This window comes from Sciurus vulgaris, assembly GCF_902686455.1.
Source record: "Sciurus vulgaris genome assembly, chromosome: 16".
Lineage (NCBI taxonomy): Eukaryota > Metazoa > Chordata > Mammalia > Rodentia > Sciuridae > Sciurus > Sciurus vulgaris.
Window position 1 is genome coordinate 16,453,741 of NC_136477.1, and position 18,274 is coordinate 16,472,014.

General features: G+C 50.2%; 1 protein-coding gene across 11 annotated transcripts in view; it reads right to left on the reverse strand.

The window, feature by feature from the left end:
- The window catches only part of EPS15L1 (epidermal growth factor receptor pathway substrate 15 like 1), a 93,475-nt gene that overhangs the window by 27,985 nt on the left and 47,216 nt on the right, over positions 1-18,274 (reverse strand). For 10 of the 11 annotated variants that reach the window (XM_079114966.1, XM_079114965.1, XM_079114963.1 and 7 more), the window contains exons 13-20: positions 16,173-16,245; positions 15,117-15,278; positions 13,920-14,117; positions 12,008-12,172; positions 6,689-6,812; positions 5,617-5,667; positions 4,068-4,204; positions 288-348 (exon numbers count right to left, since the gene is read on the reverse strand). In XM_079114966.1, the coding sequence (XP_078971092.1) occupies positions 288-348; positions 4,068-4,204; positions 5,617-5,667; positions 6,689-6,812; positions 12,008-12,172; positions 13,920-14,117; positions 15,117-15,278; positions 16,173-16,245 (971 nt within the window). Of the gene's footprint in view, positions 1-287; positions 349-4,067; positions 4,205-5,459; positions 5,472-5,616; positions 5,668-6,688; positions 6,813-10,596; positions 12,173-13,919; positions 14,118-15,116; positions 15,279-16,172; positions 16,246-18,274 lie in introns of those variants that run through there. The other variant, XR_013759850.1, reaches the window with a different exon arrangement.

Sequence of the window (18,274 nt, forward strand, 5' to 3'; positions counted from 1 at the left end):
TTAGGGAAAAATATCAAAGACACAAACCAAATGATTACAAGGAGGAAGGACTAATGTTTAACCACACTGGTTATTACTGAATTCCCACTATCCCACTCCCTCTCTGGAAAGAAACCAGCTCTTGCTCGGGAAGAAGAGCTGCCAAGGGGGTAACCAACTTGGCCTAATGGTCTCTCAGGCAAGGGCCTGGGAGCCCCTAACTAATGGCATGCATCCCGAGGACCATTGAGTTTGAGGAAGAAAAGCCCAGGAAATAGTCAGGAAGGAGAAGAAGCCATTGCTCTCACCTGATCCTTTAGAGGAGACGCTGGAGGATGAAAAGGGGTCACTGGATTCGAAGGGGTCGAGCTGAGTGAGAAGAGAGAAGTGTAAAGTGCAGAGCATTTGTTCCCTTGTCCAGTCCACGTATCCCAAAACCTCCCGACACCTAAGGACATCAGGGCCAGGCCATGGGGAGGGCGAGATCACTTAAACTTAACCCAGGTAGGAGGACACAGTTCCAACATACTGACCCTCCTGCAGATAATACCTACAAATTCTGGATTAAAAAAAAAAAAAGGCAGCAACTCAAAGACTTGGAAAGCGAACCAAAGCAGGAAGATTTGGGGGAAGGAAGAATGAAGACGGGCAGAAGAGCACAGCGCGAGGACAAGTTTCCCATTCTGACAGCCACATCCTGAGGGTGCTGGACAGCTGGAACACAGTACAGGTGTTTCAAATTCAAATATGAAACTTGCTGCCTTTCTGGCCTGCGCACCAGTGGATGGAGTCCGGGGATGACCACAACCATGGAAAAGGGAAGAGGAACTGGAAAGGAGAGGCAGAGGATGAGAGCCCGGATTCCACTGCCCAAGTCTCAGGCTGATCCTGCTCTGTGTGGACATGGACAGATTCAAAGCAGGTGACAAATGAGGCCAAGGGAACTAAAATAAGATCTGAGCTTCTGTCTGCTGCAGGTCAGGAGAGAGTTTGCAGTTGCCTGCTGAAACAAAAGCATCTATGTACTCCAGAAGAATGTTAGTGAACGCCAATCTCCATGCCAGACACTCACAGCGTACAGGATACATTTCTGACCCATTCAACATACAAAAATCCAGAAAAATGTGGCCAATTCTCAAAGGAAAAGTCAATATGTGGAGTTAATCTCAAGATGACCAAGAGATTGAACTGTCAGGCAAGGAAGACTTTAAAGCAGCAATCACACAGGTACTCAATGAGGAAAGGAAAATAGGCTTCAAATGAATGAAAAAGATAAATGATCTTAGCAGAGAGACAGTATTCAAAAGAAACAAATGGGAATTCTAGAATGGAAAAGTATAATACATAGAATAAAAACTTCCCTAGGTTAGCAAGTAAGCAATGACAGAGGAAAGAGCAAGCAAAGTGAGGACAGATCTGTAGACACCAGTCTGAAAGTGGAGAACAGAAAATGAAAAGAGAGTACAGAGCCTCAGGTGCCGTGGGATAACAGCAAAAGGTCTTCGTGTGTGTAACTGAACCCAGCAAGTGAGGAGAGAGAAACTAGGGTAGGGCGGGAAAAAATTCAAATAACTGGGGCTGGGGATGCAGCGGAGAGGTGGAGTGCTTGCCAGCACGCATGAGGCCACGGCCTGATCCACAGCACCACACACGCAACCCAAAATAACCAACGGTAAAAACTTCCAAATATGGTGAGAAACAATTTATAAATTCAAGAAGCTCAGAGAATCCTAAACAGCATAAATACAAAGAAAATCACATCCAGATACTTCACAAACTATTGAAAATCAAGGATAATGACCGAATCTTGCAAGTAGTCAGAGAAAAATAAGATTGCATACGGGATAATAACTATTCGAAATGAATGACTTCTCGTCAAGGACAATGGAGGCTGGAAGACAATGGAATGCCCTAAAAGCACTGGAAGAAAGAACAGGAACACTGTGCCAAGTATCATTATTCCTCAAAGCGCCAACACGGCTGGAGTGCAGCTCAGGGGTGGAGAAGCAGACACTTCGTTTAAAAGGCAGAGACATCCAGACTGGATTTTAAAAGGTCTCTAGCAATATGTTAATTATAAAAGACAAACTTCAAACAAAGACCTGAATAGACTGGAAGTAAATGGCTGAAAAAAGATGTTACACAGCAAGTAACCATGAAGAAGATGATTTGGTTATTCTAATACGTAGTAAAATAGGTTTAAAGACAAAGAATATCACCAAAGGTGGAAAGGCTGCTGCATCAGGAAGACACGACAATCAGATATGTACGTATCTGACAGAACTTCAAGGTACTCAAGGCAAAACTTGACAATTAAAGGGGAATACACACAATTCCACAATCATAAGAGATTGTTTTAACACCCCTCTTTCAGTTATTGGTAGAGCTAAAAAAAAAAAAAAAAAGATAAAGACAAAATACACATTCTTCTCTAGTGTATGTGGTATGTTTGCCAATATAGAGCATAATCAACAAGGCTCAATAAGTTTACAAGGAATGAAAACATACAGAATATATTCTCTAATTACAGATTTAATGACAAATCGATATTATAAGATAATTAGGAAAAAAGGGAATTATCTGGAAATGAAACAACATCCTCTAAATACAGGTAAAAAGAATCACAAGTGAGTGGGAAACATCTCCAACTGAATGACATGATACAATTTATCAAAATGGATGGGCTGCAGCTAAAGTGGTGCCCGAGGGAACTATGTTACTTTCAATGTACATTAGATAACAAAGTCGAAAAAATGATGACTGAAGATTGGATCTTAAGGATTGAGAAGTAGAAGAGCAAAGCAAACCCAAAATAAGGAGAAAGGAGATAATAAAGAGAAGAAAGCTATGAAATAGAAAACAAGTAGTAGATAAAATTACAGAAGCCAAAAGCTGGTTTGTGGAAAAGATCAATAAAATTCATAAACAGATCAGGAATGAAAAATTATCACTACAAATCTTAAGGACCCTAAATACTTTTTAAATGTTAATAAGAAAGTGAAAGTTTGAGCATCCCTTATCTAAAATGTTTTGGGCCAAAAATGTTTTGGACTTGGATTTGGAATATCCGCACGTATATAAAGACGTACCTTGGGGATGGGGTGCAAGTCTAAACATGAAATTCGTCTATGATTCTCACACACCTCATACTCATGGCCTAAGGGTAACTTTACACCATACTGTTATGTATCTGCACTTTGAGTCTGATATTTCACAAGAGGTCAGATATAGAACTTTCCATTTATGGCACCATGTCAGGACTGGGAGGAGTGGTAGGAATGGATTAATTCCTTTGAGTAGGTTGTAAAATACCCAAGCCTGGCCCCACCCCCATTTTATGCTTCCTTGCTCCTAAGTGTGCCCCTTCTGCACATGGCTATTTCAAATTCTGTCATGTTGTGACATACAGAGGCCCTCACAGAGGTAGTTTCCTCATACAGATTCCAGAACCACGAGCCAAAATGAACCTCTTTTCTTTATAAAGTTCCCAGCCTCAGGCACTTTGCTGTAAGCCTAGAAAACAGAGTGACTTCTGCTCTGGCAGTCAGATGCCACATTCCATGAGTGCTATGTACTAGGAAGATTCTGTTTTTGAGTGTGTGTGCTGTTTGTTTTGAGATAGGGTCACACTATGTTGCCTAGACTGGCTTCAAATTCCAGGTCTCAAGGGGTCCTCCTGTCTCAGCTTCTCCAGCAGTTGGGAATACAGGTATGTGCAACTGCACACGCCTGTATTTTTTGTTGTCTTTTTTGGGAGAGAGAGTGGCAGTGAAAGCAGATGACTGCAAAGTGAAGGGGGATGGCATAAAGAATCGGAGCTGTTGACACATGCCCACCCTGCCTTGGTACACTGGGCAGCTGGCTGTGACACCCTGGGACACAGGATGAGCCTCTGCAGTAGAGCCAGTGGCCACCTCGTTACCCAGGAATGAGACTGGGCCCAGAACCCCACCTCCTGGAGGAAGCCGGCCAGCTGTACAGGGACACTATGGCCCGTGCGCACCAGGAGCACAGGCGACGCTGTGGGGAAGGACGGCCTTCACACGCCAGCCAGCACACAGCCATCCCGACATCCCCACGCCACTCACCTTCGAAGGTAAGGAAGGGTTTTTCGTGAATGGGTCTGAGGTAAACGGGTCGTTCTTTGTCTGTTTCTTGAAGAAGTCGTCGGTGGTGGAGCCACGGAATGGGTCGCTTTCTTTGAAAGGATCTCCTCCAAATGGATCTAGAAGGTGTTTTGGAAAGTGAAGGAAAAAGGCCCATGAGCGACGACATCGTGAGCGAACCCAGCACAGAACACACGCCCGAGGGGTGCCGCGTGTGGGGAGCTCTGGAAGAGGCAGCAGCCACAGTGACACAGGGGGCAGTGGTGATCCAGGAGCAGAGGCAGGGAGGAGGGCGTGGGCAGCAGGGAGCCCTCAGGACGACAGCGGTCTCAGGCTCACACAGCTCCACACGCTTGTCAGAGCTCGTCTCATACACATAACCTGTGGGGTCCAGGGGGTTGGGTCCAGGGCCCCCACAGATACCCAAGTCCACGGGTACTCAAGACCCTTCTGAAACATGGCCCAGTGTTGGCGCTGTACTGAGGCACCTCTTCCTGTAGACTTCAGGTCACTTCTAGGTGACTGACAACACCTGGGCCAATGTGATTAGGGCTTGGGCAGTAATGACAAGGGAGAACCTGGACATGCTCAGTACAGGCGCAATGCTTTTCTTATTTATTTATTTATTTTGAGACTGGCAGAACCATGGATGCAGAACCCACAGGAGGAAAGGACATATGCTTAAAATTGGTGAACCGTGTTTGTGTGTAAATCACACCATTCAATAGAGCTGATTTTAAAAAAATAATAGGCAACGTGGGCAAATCCTCACAGAAAGCAGGGGTGGGAGACAGGAATGAGAAGTGACTGCAGTGGGGACAGGGTCTCCTTCGGGAATGCAAATCCTTTGGGACTAGAGGGATGATGGCTGCGCACTGTGAACAGACCATGTGCCACCGAACCACGCACTTTAAAATGAGGAACTCGGGGCCAGGGATGTGGCTCAGTTGGCAGAGCGCCTGCCTCGCAAGCACAGGACCCTGGGTTCAATCCCCAGCACCGCAAAAAAAAAAAAAAAAAGCTGGGGAACGCTTATGCTAAGGAATGTCACCTCAAAAGAAAGGAAGTGTGATCCCAACACCAGGCACTGAACGCCCCAAGGCAGGTGCAGACGGCGACTGGCCAGAGGGCTGGGGGCCACCATCAGCAGGAAGGAGACAGGCTCCTGTGCAGCTGGATGGCGTCTTCTCCCGTCTATGCTGTCACATCCCGGTGTGTGTGCAGAGCAGGCCCAGGGTGGGGTGCTATTATGTGGGGCAGCTGGACCCAGGGGACTGAGGCACACGTGACCACACTGCGGAGGGTGGCACCAGGAGCTCTCATCGGGGCCTGTGCCTCAGGGTGCGGTGAGAGTGGTGGGGCACCGCGTCACGAGGGAGGGCTGGTCTCACGACCGGTTCCTTCTGACTGGCCTCCCTTGGCTCACTCTCAGAACTGCCAGGGAGGCGGGGGCTTTCTCGTGTTCCTCGACCGAACGAAGGCTGGACATATTCTACGGAGCTGTTCGGGAAACACTCCACAAGGGCCTTACCTGTCGACGCAGTCTGTTGTTCGGCAAAGGGGTCATTCTGGAACGGGTCACCTGGATTGGAGAGAGAAATGATGAGCTCGGTGGGAAGAGAACAGCCCAGGAAGCAGGTGGCACGGACACAGCTGCCCCCCACGGGCTCTCACTGCTCCCCCCTGCCTGACTTAGGAGACGGCAAGGTTTCCTTCTCTGTCGCGTCCGGCCTGCTATTTCCCTTTCTTGGCACAGGAAAATTGGGGAGCAGGTGGGGTAGCTGGTCGAGGTGGTTTTTCTTGGTGAGGACACTTAAGATGGAAGGTTAGGTGTGGTGGCTCGCTGGCAAGGGCCAGCGCTGGGAACACCCACCCTCCTCTCTCCTTCCATCTCACGGCCCCCCCACCTCCCTCGGCAAGAGGACATGGAACCCTGGGGCGATCCCAGTCCCCGCGTCCCCAGCAGCCCCAGCAGCCCCAGGAGACACAAGAAACAGCACACCTGAGCTTCAGCAGCTGCCCAATCCGTCACTTAGACCCAAGATGCTTCCCACCCAGGTCTGAAACTCAGAGGGAACTCCCACTCCTCCTCCCTAGCTTGGCCTTTTCTCAGGAATGTACAGAGAGACTTCTTGGAAGTACTCTTTGGCTCTGAGAAATGCAGAGAAGATAGGAAACCTTGTTTCCAGATTTTTTCCTTGTTATTCTTGACTCATGGTGACTCTGGGTAAACTCATGATTAAGAGCTTGGCTGACGTAGGGACCTGGGGTCTGCTAGGGACTGACTTTCACAACCACTGCTCTGGCGTATGAACCCGTGAGGTGAACACAGAGGAGTCCGCCTGCTGAGAGACTAGGAGACTGAAGCGCTGGGGACCGAAGGGCCAGCGCAGCTGCCCTCGCCTGGGAGACCTGCCGGGAGCCCTTCCCAGGCTAGCTCGAGGCTTCGTGTGAGATAGAAAGTCGAGATTTCCACAAGCACGAGGAACATCTTTCCTCCTCTCTCACACGGTACAATTTCCTAGCTTTTCTGCCATCTGACAACTTCAAATGGCACAGAATAAACAGTCCTTCAATGGGAAAGTGGGTTCCAAGTGAGATACCTTTGAAGGGGTCAGCTCCTTTAAATGGGTCAGATTTGAAGGGGTCCTCTGCCTGGAAAGGGTCCGGATGCAGTTCTTGCGTGTTGTTGCTAAATAACAAGGTTTTATTTTTGAAAGGGTCGTCCTAGAATGTTGTGAAGAAACAGGACAGAGGTTTTGTTATTTCAGATTTAAAGCAGTTAAAGTACAGAATTCTATACCTAACTTGCATCTCCATTTGAAGTAGTGTGACCCTAAGAATGACTTGAAAAAAAAAAAAAAATCACTGAAATGTGGGCTTTAGTTAATGACTTTTACCACTGGTTCACTAGTTGTGACAAATGTACCATAAGGGACTCTGAGTGTGGGGTACGTAGAAATTCTGTAGAAATTCTGCACTATCTTTGCAATTTTCCTATACATTTAATAAAACATTCTACAATAAAAATTGATTTAAGTGGAAACAACCCAAATGTCCATCAGTGGATAAATAAATAAACAAATGTGGTCCATCCATGTAATGGAATATTATTTAACCACAAAAAAGAAAACTGATAAATGCTACAATGTGGATGAACCTTTAGGATATCATGCTAGGTGGAAATAAGCTGATCGCAAAAAGACCACTGATCCCACTCACAGGTCCCTAGAGTCATCAAATTCATAGAAACAGAAAGTAGAAAGGTAGATGCCAAAGGCTGAGCAGGAGGGAATGGGGAGCAAGTATTGAGTGGGACAGAGTTCCAGTTTGAGGAAATGGGCCAGGTCTGGAGATGGGTGGTAGTGACGGCTGTACACAAAGCGAGTGTGCTGGACACTGCGGAACTGTGCACTCGGAATGGCGAAGATGGTCGGTTCTCATCTTATCTAGTTTGCCACCATTAAACTTCGTTTGTTTACTGCCAGGGCAGGGGTGCACACCTGCAGCCCAGCTACTCGGGAGGCTGAGGCAGAAGGAGCACTTGGGCCCAGTAGTTTGAGGATAGCCCAGGCAACACAGTGACACCCAGTCTCAAAAAACAACAAAAATTAAACCATTGAATTAAAAAATATATACACAGCATTTTTGTAAATGTCATAAAGGAGGTGTAAAGTCACCCAGCAGCCAGAGCACGGGCCTCACTGGGACAGCGTGCGCTCCCTCCATTACCTTGTCTCAGTGAACATGCAGCTATGTGGGCACTTACAGATGTACAGTTGCAACTTGGCAAGACCCTGTCTCAAAATACAAAATACACAAAGGGCTGGGGAGGTGGCTCAGTGGTTAAGTGCCCCTGAGTTCAATCCCTGGTACCAAAAAAAAGTACCGTTCCTACACCAAGAAGCATGCGGGCTGTTTCCACCACGGGAGGAAATGAGGACTTATGCAGTTAGAACTACTGAAGCGTAGACAGCACTTTGCATTTTTTAAAAAAGGTGCTTATTTCTAGAAATAAGTAAGCACATTCAAACCAGAAGAAAAAAACATTTACTTTTGAAAAGCATATTTTCATAGTGGAAAATGGCCCAAAAGGGGGTGAGTTTGTGACAGCCCTGGAACAGCATGCTTGGTTTAGAAACAGGGGGCATATTTTGCTTGAAGACACACCCTCAGTGAAAACATGACTGTTTCCCTGTGATATTTAAAAACGCATACTACCCCTCCTCGATTTGGCAGATCCATCTGCATCTGTGGGGCTGGCAAACCCATCCAGTATTCCAAACAACCAAGTCCACGTCACTTCAAAGCCAGGGCTTCTGTGACAACGCAGGCAATGGTTTGGGGAAATGACATTAAAGGTCTAAAAGAAATTTTCTAAACAAGGCTAATTCCACCTGGGGTAGCTGACTTGGGCCACAAGATGGTTCCCAGAGGTACTGAGAAAGAGAAAGCCACGGATCTGGGCTGTGAAGGAGGACGAAGGGGCCAGCAGGCCTCTTCCTCAGCCTGGCTTTGGAAGAACGCAGAACCATTTTCTTACCTGGGGTAGATTACCTGGAGTCTCCAACCACAAAGCTTCAAGGTGGGGAGACTGAGCTGGGTGCTCAGGCAAGTCAAGCACAGAGGCCCACTGTACCGCACCTGGCGGGGTATGTGGGTTCTGTGGATGCCAGGGTACTGACGACAATAAGCACACATCCCACTTGTGACCCACAGGGCTCAGGGGCACAGAGGAAAGATGGAGCAGTCCTGACCTCAGGAAGCCAACATGCCAGGGAGAAGCTAAAACCTCTCTCACGGCACCATGGATGAGCAGCGTGCTTATTCCAAAAGAAGAGAGAGGGATGAGGACCTGCATAAAGTCCTGAGCTTAAGAGTGACAACTTGGGCACACAGTGAAAGCTCCCACTTAGCTGTTAAGTGGCATTTATTAACAAGCTGGTCCTTTTCTTCGGGTTCTGAGTAACGCATGGAAGAATGCGAACACCAGGGTAGGACAGTGCAGAAGAACGAGGTTCTGGGAACGCTGGCTGTGAGTGCTGCTTTGACAGCTGGCCTGCAAGCTCACTCTCAAGAGGAACTGGTGCCTTCCCTTGCAGAGGAGGAGCCAGGAGACAGCAGCAGGGGCTGAGCCTGCGGGAGACCCTGGACTCCATCCCCACACCATCGAAAGAGAAAGAAGACTGGCAGGATGCGATGGTCAAGGCACAGGAAGGAGACTTTCATCCCATTCCGCAGGCGCAGTGTGGAAAACGGGACTTCCCGTCAAGTAGACGCTCCAGGCCACACCTACGGCGTCCCCCAAGAGAGTTGAGCACGTGCCAGCTGGGGGACCCAAGCACAGCAGACCAGTGCAGCCCTGTGCTGCTATCAACAGGGATGCCGCCAGCTGTCACCAGGCGGTTTTGTCGTCATGTGACTGTTAGAGTATGTACACAAACTAGCTGGGATGTCACCGATGGATGTGACCTAAGGACCGCGGCTGTAACACACAGTGGGTCCTAGACTGAAGGGCCACGTGGTGCCTGGCTCTTAGGATGAATGACACGCCCCTTTGCTCCACGGAAGGTAAGGTCTGGAGCAAGCTCAGCCAGCAGTCACCTTCTGCCCTTCGTAGCAAACAGGCCCGGGCCTCGGGGTGCTGATGTTGCTGTGACGTCACTTCCCTTACAAGTGCCGGCAGCGCTCGGCAGCAAGCTCTGAGAAAGCCCTGCTGGGCACTGACGTGCTGGGGCCCGAGGTGACTCACACCTCTGAAGGTCAACAACCTGCTGGCAAGTCACTATTTAGTGGCCCACTGTGGAAGAGTCCCTAGGAGCCAGCTTGGGCATGCCACCAGGGCCGGCTGTGACAGATGGCCCCATCTGTCACAACAGGCTCTCGGTGAGGTGTAGGTGTGGACCACTGATTACTTCTCTCCCAAGACGGGCTGGCGGGGTGAGGAGAAGGAACACGTTCTCACGACCAGACGAGTCAAGGAGAGACCGTGGCTGTGGGCTGGGCGGCTCAGCGGGACAGCGCTGGTCTCACGTGCGGGAGGCCCCGGGCTCCACCCCAGCATCACAAAATAAACAAACAAGTAAATAAGTACGGCTTTAAGAATCCTGCATGTCGGACAAGGTCACATCCCATGAGCTTAACGCTGGTGATCTGAGGAGGACGGACCATACGAAGTTATCGACAGGCCATTCTGTCACACTGTTCTCACCCCCGACCGCGCCCCCAGGAGAACTAAGAGAACGGACTCTGCTCTGGAGCAGTCTCGGAATGTAGTGGTGAACAAAAGACCCCCCTCTTCAAACGGCTTATTAAAAAATGGAAACAAACCCAAAAACTGCTTTAGAAATTGTATTTGTACAAGATAGTTTTTCTTTCAGACACCGGTTGCGGGTTTCTATGTAACACAGCTGACGTGTACGTTCCATGAGTGACTGACTACTGTGTAAACTTGGCCCCGCTTAGAAAATAAACAGAAATAACAAGGTTAAAAAAAAAAAAAAAACAAAACTTGAGAGTCCCCGGCTAGCTGTAAAATGTCACCTCATTGCCAACTTATATCCAAGGCAACCAATCTTATAAAACCCACAGAAGAGGGAGCTCTTCCCTGGACTAGGCCCACAGGACAAGCCAGCTATGCGAGGGGACAATCCAGACAAGAAAACCAAGAGCAGGCCGTGAGGCAGAAACTCACACACCAAGGACAGCCGGGAGCAAAGCGTGAAACCCGGGCCCACGGAATTCACCAAGGAGTGCTTGCTGCTTGAATTGAGACTAAGCTGATGAGGCCCGGGCTGGACAGGACCCCCGCTGCAGTCCACAAGGGGAGAGAGGCTGAGGATGACAGAGGAGTGTGGGCCAGAGACAAGAGGCAGGTGCGAACACCGACAGTCTTCTAAAGTCCAGGGAGGCACGTGCGTCCCTGGAAATCCTTGGAACCAAGTACTTGGCAGGAAGGAGAGAAACACATCAAGAAAGGAACAGAGAGGCAAGTCTCTGAGTAGAGCGAGGCTGCGTTATCACCCAAAGAAGGAGGGTGAATCCAAGAAGCAGAGAGCAGGACTCAGGCAGAGCCTGGAAGAGGCAGCTGGCAGCGCACGGAGAACGGCTAAGGGCAGCAGAGCGCCGGGAAGATACCAGGCCACCCGCCCAGCGGCTCCCTCGACAGCAGAGACCCACGCGCTAGCCACATGACGGACGCCACACAGGCCTGGGCTCGGGCACAAACAAGGAGCTGCGGGAAGGGTCACACACGTCTGGGTATCTGGCCCGAGAGCCCACCCAGGGCTTGACCGCAGCTGCGGAATACAAGGTCTCAAAGTGCTAAGTTTTAAATGTAACCAAAATATCAGGAAAGAAGCCAATTTGTGGTCAAAACAGTAATGCCTTGGGAGGGCTGTCTGCCGGTCTTTTACTCTTTACGGACCCACTTGATATTCAAGGTGTTCCTGATGGAAACACACATACACAAGCATCCCCCAGGTGCCCGGTTAGGGGACCACACACAGGGAATGAAGAGACCACATCAATTCTGGCTAGTTCAAGAAGCCCTCCGGATATGGGTGCTTGGACCACTGTAAATGCTTCTATGGGAGTCTTTAAAAATGTATTTTACAGGCTGGGTAAGGCTCGGGGGTAAAGCGCTCGCCTAGCACGTACAAGGGCCTGAGTTTCATCCCCAGCACCACATACAAAAAAAAAAGGAGAAAGGGATTTTGCAAAGGATCCAGGCCTTTCACAGGCTTTGTCCTGGACACCAGGAAGGAGTACGGTCACCCACCAGGGCTGCAGGCCAGCATGAACACACAAGATGGAAGCAAAACAAGAGACAGCCTACGGGCGAACAGAACCACGGTGGGCCACGTGCAGCTCCTGAGGGGGCAGATCCCGGTGCGACTCTAACACATTTATTCAACCTTTACCATGGCTCCAAAACTGCCCCTTTCTGCCAGGGAGACGCCGTCACTGAGGGTGGCCAGGTCGGTGAGGCTGGCGCCACGGGCTCCGCCCAGCGCCTGCTCGTGCTGCTCGAGGCTCCGGTGGGCGTCCAGGCGGCTCTCGTGCAGCTGGGAAAGCTTGCTTCGGGCCTGCAGGATAGAGATTGCCGTGTCAAGGGAGCCAGAGGCACGTGACGGGCAACACGCTCTCACTCCTGACGCTCAACATGGGGCAGCTGGCCTGGGACAAGAGTGGGGCAGATGGTCTTTGCCACCAGAAAAGGAGACCACCTGCAAACCCAGATGTGCCCCGTTGTGCTCCTCCAGAGGAGCCCAGGTTCACACCCAACGTTCTGCCGACTCTCGATAATCTGGACAAAACCCAAGTGTGCCATCGCACTGGGCGTCAACAAGCACTCTCTTTACGGGGTCTTAGTACGCCGCGTGCTGTCCCTCCTCCCAAAAGAGGACAGTGGCACCAGTGAAGAGAAGGCGTTCCATGCATCCGGGGAGCCAGGGCGCGCCCGAGGGCCTCACGCCTGCTCCACACGGGAGCCGCACCCCTTGGCTTCCTCCTCTCCACAAGGCAGCAACAGGAGCCATGGGGAAGCCACCTGCAATCCCGGCTGCCAGGAGGCGGACGCAGGAGGACAGCAAGCTTGAGGCCAGCCTGAGCAACTTAGCAAGACTCAGTCACAAAATGAAACCAAAGCTGAGGCCGGGGCTCAGTGGTGGAGCACTCGCCCAGCAGGCACCTGGCCCCACTCTACTTCCAGTGCCAGAAAAAGGAAAAGAAAAGAAATGATGGGGGTCTGGCAAGGTGGGCATTAATGAGCAGCAGCTGCTGTTATGATCAGTCACTGTTATCACCACTGTCTACCTGTGGGTCTTGGGTCCACCTGGATTCTACAAACTCCCAAGAGTTGGAAAAGACTGAAAAAATCCCACAGTCAGTGACTAACAGAATGGCATAACACGGGCACACGGCATGGGGTGGTGCACACCAGCGATCAATTCTTGCTTACACACTGGCAGAAAGAGCAAAGCAATTAGTTCAGTCCAGGAAGGAAACACAGCAAAGTTTCCATTTTCTTACTTATTTTGGTACCAGGGATTAAACCCAGGAATGCTTTACCATGGAGCCATGCCCCCAACCCTTTCTTTATTTTTTATTTTGATACAGGGTCTCACTAAGTTGCTTAGGACCTCACTAAATTGCTGGTCTCAAAATTGTGATCCTCCTGCCTCAGTCTCCTGAGTTGCTGGAATTACAGGTGTGTGCCACCACACCTGGCTAGCCATTTTGATACTTGTCAAGGGCCAGGGTGGCAGCTTTTGACTACCACATACGGGAAAGCAAGGAAGGGGCTGTCCTCTGTCAGCAGGCAGCAGCTGTCTGTCCCAAGAAGCCAGCACCATCCTGGAGTGCCCCAGGCAATTCCAGGCACTGGCCTAGGGTCCCATGTGGGGTAACGCTGGTGACATAGTGTCCTCACTCAGCACTGTGGAGACGGCTGCTCTGCGTGGACACAGAAGTTATTTCTAGACCTTGTCCTTCTTGCTTCTGTGAGGACCAGCCCCTTTCTCTCCGGTGAGTTCTAACGTTCCCACCCAGCCCTGAAGGTGACAGTGCCAGGCTGGCAAAGAGAAGCACACCGCCTCGGAGCCAAGGTCAGCAGGGCTCTGGGGCACGCCCCGCTCTCGGCTCAACCTCGTCCAGGCCTCCGAGAAGAGAGCCTGAGGCAACAGGGCAAGACGGAAGGAAACCTTCAGTGGCACTGCAGCCAGTCACACAGCCGATGTGGCTGCTCAGGGACAAGGCTCTGCTTGGCAGAAGAGCCCTGGCGCGGCCACACACGGCAGAGACGCCCGGCCTCCACGGCCTCCACAGCGGTACCTGGTTGATCTCGTCTTGTGTGGACTTCAGAGACTTGATGATGGTCTCCAGCTGCACACGTCCAGCCTGAATGCTCTGCTCCAGCTGGGTTTCCTCCTGCTGCAACCGATTCAACTCAGACTTGGCCCGGTTCAGATCGTCCTCCTGGGACTTCAAGTCAGATTCCTGAGATTGGATTTGGGTTTTTAAGGATGAGATCTGAAAGGAGATGTCAAAAGAATTCACAGATCAGGCACTGAAAGACAACCCCGTATGTTCTCACTTACACAGGGAAGTTAAAAAGTTGATCTCATGGAGATGAAGAACAGGACAGTGACTGCCAGGGCCTGGAGAGAGTGTGGAGGAGGAAGTAAGGGAGCGAGATGGCCAGCAGGTCCCACCCTGCAGCACGGCCGGCTGACTGGTCAGCAAGCTTGCACTGCACACTCGAAAGGACCAAGTGGAGAAGGGTTCTGAGTGTTCCAACACAAAGAAGTGATCAGTGCTCACTGTGTAAAGACCAGACCCTGATCAGATCGTTACACATTGTATTCATGGACTGAAATATCACTCTGTGCCCCAGAAATAAGTACGATTGCTATGTGTCCGTTAAAATGAAGGACTGAAGGAAAGAGCCACAGTGGAGGATAAAATGTGACCCCGAGAAAGAACTCTTGCTTTGCCTGCTCAAAAGCAGCTCAGTCACAGAGGCGGTCACCCGCCACACCCAGATGCCTGGTTTCCTCATGGCAATTCTTCCTACATCAGAAGGAAGACAGGACAGAAGGGGCAGAGCATGACCAAGCACACGCCATCTCTCCCTGGCTAGGGGCTGAATGTTCCCACACTAGCCACACAGGAGGTCCTAACAGCTCAGCACAGGTTGCTGAGGCCACAGCCTTCCCAGTTTGTAACTGCAGACACCAGAGGAGGGAGGAGACGCCTCCTGGAATCCCCTCCACATTTTAGGGCACAGGCCAGGGTGATTCGTCCTCAGGGCATAGGTCCACAGCACCACAGGCATTCGCTATGACAGGGTCTCTAGGAACACAGGAGGGTGACTCAGGTGAGGATAAACGTGGACGCTTCTCCACAGGATGTCTCTGCACTCTGTTAAATGAGGAGGCCTTGGGGCATTCCGTTTCCAGGCCACCACGCACTCAGGAAGGCCTGGAGAGGCCCCCGCCCCAGTGCCTGCCACCGACTGGCGGAGCTCACCATCTGGGTCTCATCCTGACACTTCTGCCTGACGTCGCTCAGCATGTCTCGGAGTTTGGCCTTCTGCTGGTCCATCTCATCCAGGCGGTCTTGGGCATCCTGTTTCTGAGCTTCTAGCTCTTGCAGACTGCTTGTTTCCCGGTCTAGGTCGTTTTGTAATTCCTAGGGAACAGGTGCAAGAAGTGGACTTGAGACTGGTTAAAAACGAAGTCCATCCAAGATAACCAAACTGAAAGTGGACAGCCAGGTGCAGTGGCGCACACCAGCAACTAGAGAGCTGAGGCAGGAGGGCTACAAGTCCCAGGCCAGCATGGGCAACTGAGCAAGACCCTGTTTCAAAATGAAAAATAAAAAGCTGGGGGATGTAGCTCAGTGGTAAAGCACTCTTGGGTTCAATCCCCAATACACAAAAATCAATGAATTAATCAATTTAAAAAGTGGACAAAGGCAAAGCATCTGAAGTGACTTCTCCCCAGGGGTTAGGCAGAAAAGAGAGACGGTGATTGGGATGAGTCATACTGATTATGAGGATTTCTTTTGAGTTGATGGAAATGTTCTAGAACTACATAGAGGTTGATTATCAAGCACACTGAACATGCTAAAAACTACTGACTTGTATGCTTTAAAAGAGAATTTCACCCAGTGGCAGAAGGCTGAGGCAGAAGGATCACAAGTTCAAAGCCAGCCTCAGCAACTTAGTGAGGCCCTAAGCAACTCATGGAGACCCTGTCTCTAAATAAATTTATAAAGGGCTAGGATGTGGCTCAGTGGTTAAGTGTCTCTGGGTTCAATCCTTAGTATATTAAAAAAAAATCACTTTGGGCCTGGGAATGGGGATGTAGCCCAGTGGCAGAACACTGGTCCAGCATGCATGAGGTTCTGGCTCCATCCCTAGTATCTCAAAAAAAAAAAAAAAAAAAAATCAGAAAGATCACTTTGAAGCTCCCAAGAGTTCACGTTTCTAACTAGTACAGACCCCTGGTGCCTCCCTGCTGCCGACAGGGCATGCAACACTGAACACAAAGTAAATCTAGCCAAAGCGAGCAAGGTCCTCACCTGCACTTCATTGGTTTTCTGTCTAATTGCCTCTTCCTTTTCTCTGATGTCTTGTTCCAGTGAGTATTTCTCTCTGAATAGATGAAAGCAGAGTAAGTCAGCCACTGCCATGGCACACATGACTCTCCGTCCGCCTGAGGCCACTTCATGCACCCCTACAAAGAGATGCCCGTGATAACCCTGTCTGTGGTGGCAGAAGTCTAAGGATGACCCCATGATCACTGACTGTCAGTATGAATATGGACTGAGGGTGTCCCCTCAAGGTTCATGTGCTAGAAGCTGGTCCCCAGTGCGCTGGTGAAATGACGGAACCTTTGAGAGGTGGGGCTTGGCTCAAGATAACCACATAGTCGGGGATGCTGGCCTTTGAGGAGATTAATAAGGAGCCTGGTTAGTTCCGGTGGATCAAGTCTTTATAACAACGACAAGCCTGGCCAGGCACAGTGGAGCACGCCTGTAACCCCAGCAACCCAAGAAGCTGAGGCAGAAGGATCACAAATTTGAGGGCAGTCTAGACAACTTAGTGAGACCCTATCTTATAAAAGGACTAGGAATGTAGCTCAGAGGTAGAGCACCCCTAGGTTCCATTCCCAGTATTGCAAAAAAAAAAAGAGAGAGCGTGCCCGAGCGAGCACCCCCAGCAAGCCTGGCTCCCTAATCCCTCTGGCTTCCTGTCTCACCATGTGATTGCCCTCACAACACTGTGATTCCATCCACCCTGAGGTTCTCACCAGAGGCTGAACAGGTGGGGTCACCCCATCTTGGAATTTCAGCCTCCAAAACTGTAAACTAAGAAAACTCTTTTCTTTTATACATTACTCAGTCTCAGGTATTTTGTTGTAGTAACAGAAAACAGACTAATACAATAATCCTCTCCCTCCAACTGTGGGTAGGACCTGTGAATTCAATGACATGTCCCTCTCGATGCAACCACCCTTTTAGAAGCAGAGTGCTTTCTCCATCTGGTGGCCAAAGAATCTGGAGTTCTCCTAAGTATGACAAGGACTTGATGTAACCTTATGGACTTAGAAGGTGGAGGGGCTACATAAGAAGGAACATGGATAGTTCCTAGGAACAAGAGTAGCCACAGTTGACACCCAGCAAGGAAACCGAGACCTCAGATCCACAGCTGCAAGGATCTGGATTCTGCCAACACCTGGATGAGCTCAGAGGTGGAGAGTCCCCCGAGGTCCCTAGCCTAGCTGACCTTGCCCTCAGCCTGTCAGACCCTCATAGAGAGCCTTGTCCAGCCCATCTGGATATCTGACTTTTGGAACTATAAGCTAATATATTTGCATTGTTTTAAGCTGCTCCATGTTGGGTGACTTTGTTATGCAGCTATAAAAAACCATGTATGCTCTATGTCCATATTTACTTGCTTTCTGGGCACTGGGCCCACTCAGAAGTACTGATGGGATGCGGAGGACCCGTTCACAGGCTAGTGGAGAAACTATGACAAGGAAATGCACAAACAACTATCACCTAAGGGTCATAATAAATATGTGGGGGGCTGTCCCGCACAGGATGACCAGGGAAGGCCTCCCTCAGGAGTCTGCCCGTGAGTGAAGACACAGGGTAGAACAGCATTCTGGATGACAGAACGGGAAGAAAGAGCTGGCCCGGGGAGCCACAGTGAGAAGTCTGGAGTGATGTGGAGTCAGTTGAGCCATCCCTCTGGCTTGCAGCAGTGTTACTGAGGTCTCGGCCCCTGTGGTGGCCCCCAGCTCTTCCCCCACAGGAGGCAGCATGGAACTGGCACAGTGTGCATGCCAAGCACTGTTTGTCTCCTCAGCTGCACGCCCAGCGCCCACCACACAGCCACCAGCCTCCTCCCGTTACATCCTGAACGTCTGAGTCTCTGTCAGCAGGGGTTGGTGCGTGTGGCCACCAGTCACCACAGCAGGCCCACACTGGTGAGCTGCAAACGGAAGCTGCCATCTTTCAGGCCCTGTAAGCAATTCAGGAGCTCAGAGGATCCATGTCCCTTCCCCTCTTCTGAAGAAACTCGATTACCATGGTTCCATGGAAGCCTCTGATATTTCCTATAATGACCTGGCAGAGTGTTTTGGATTTGGACACAAGGGGACCAAGGGGACCCAAGG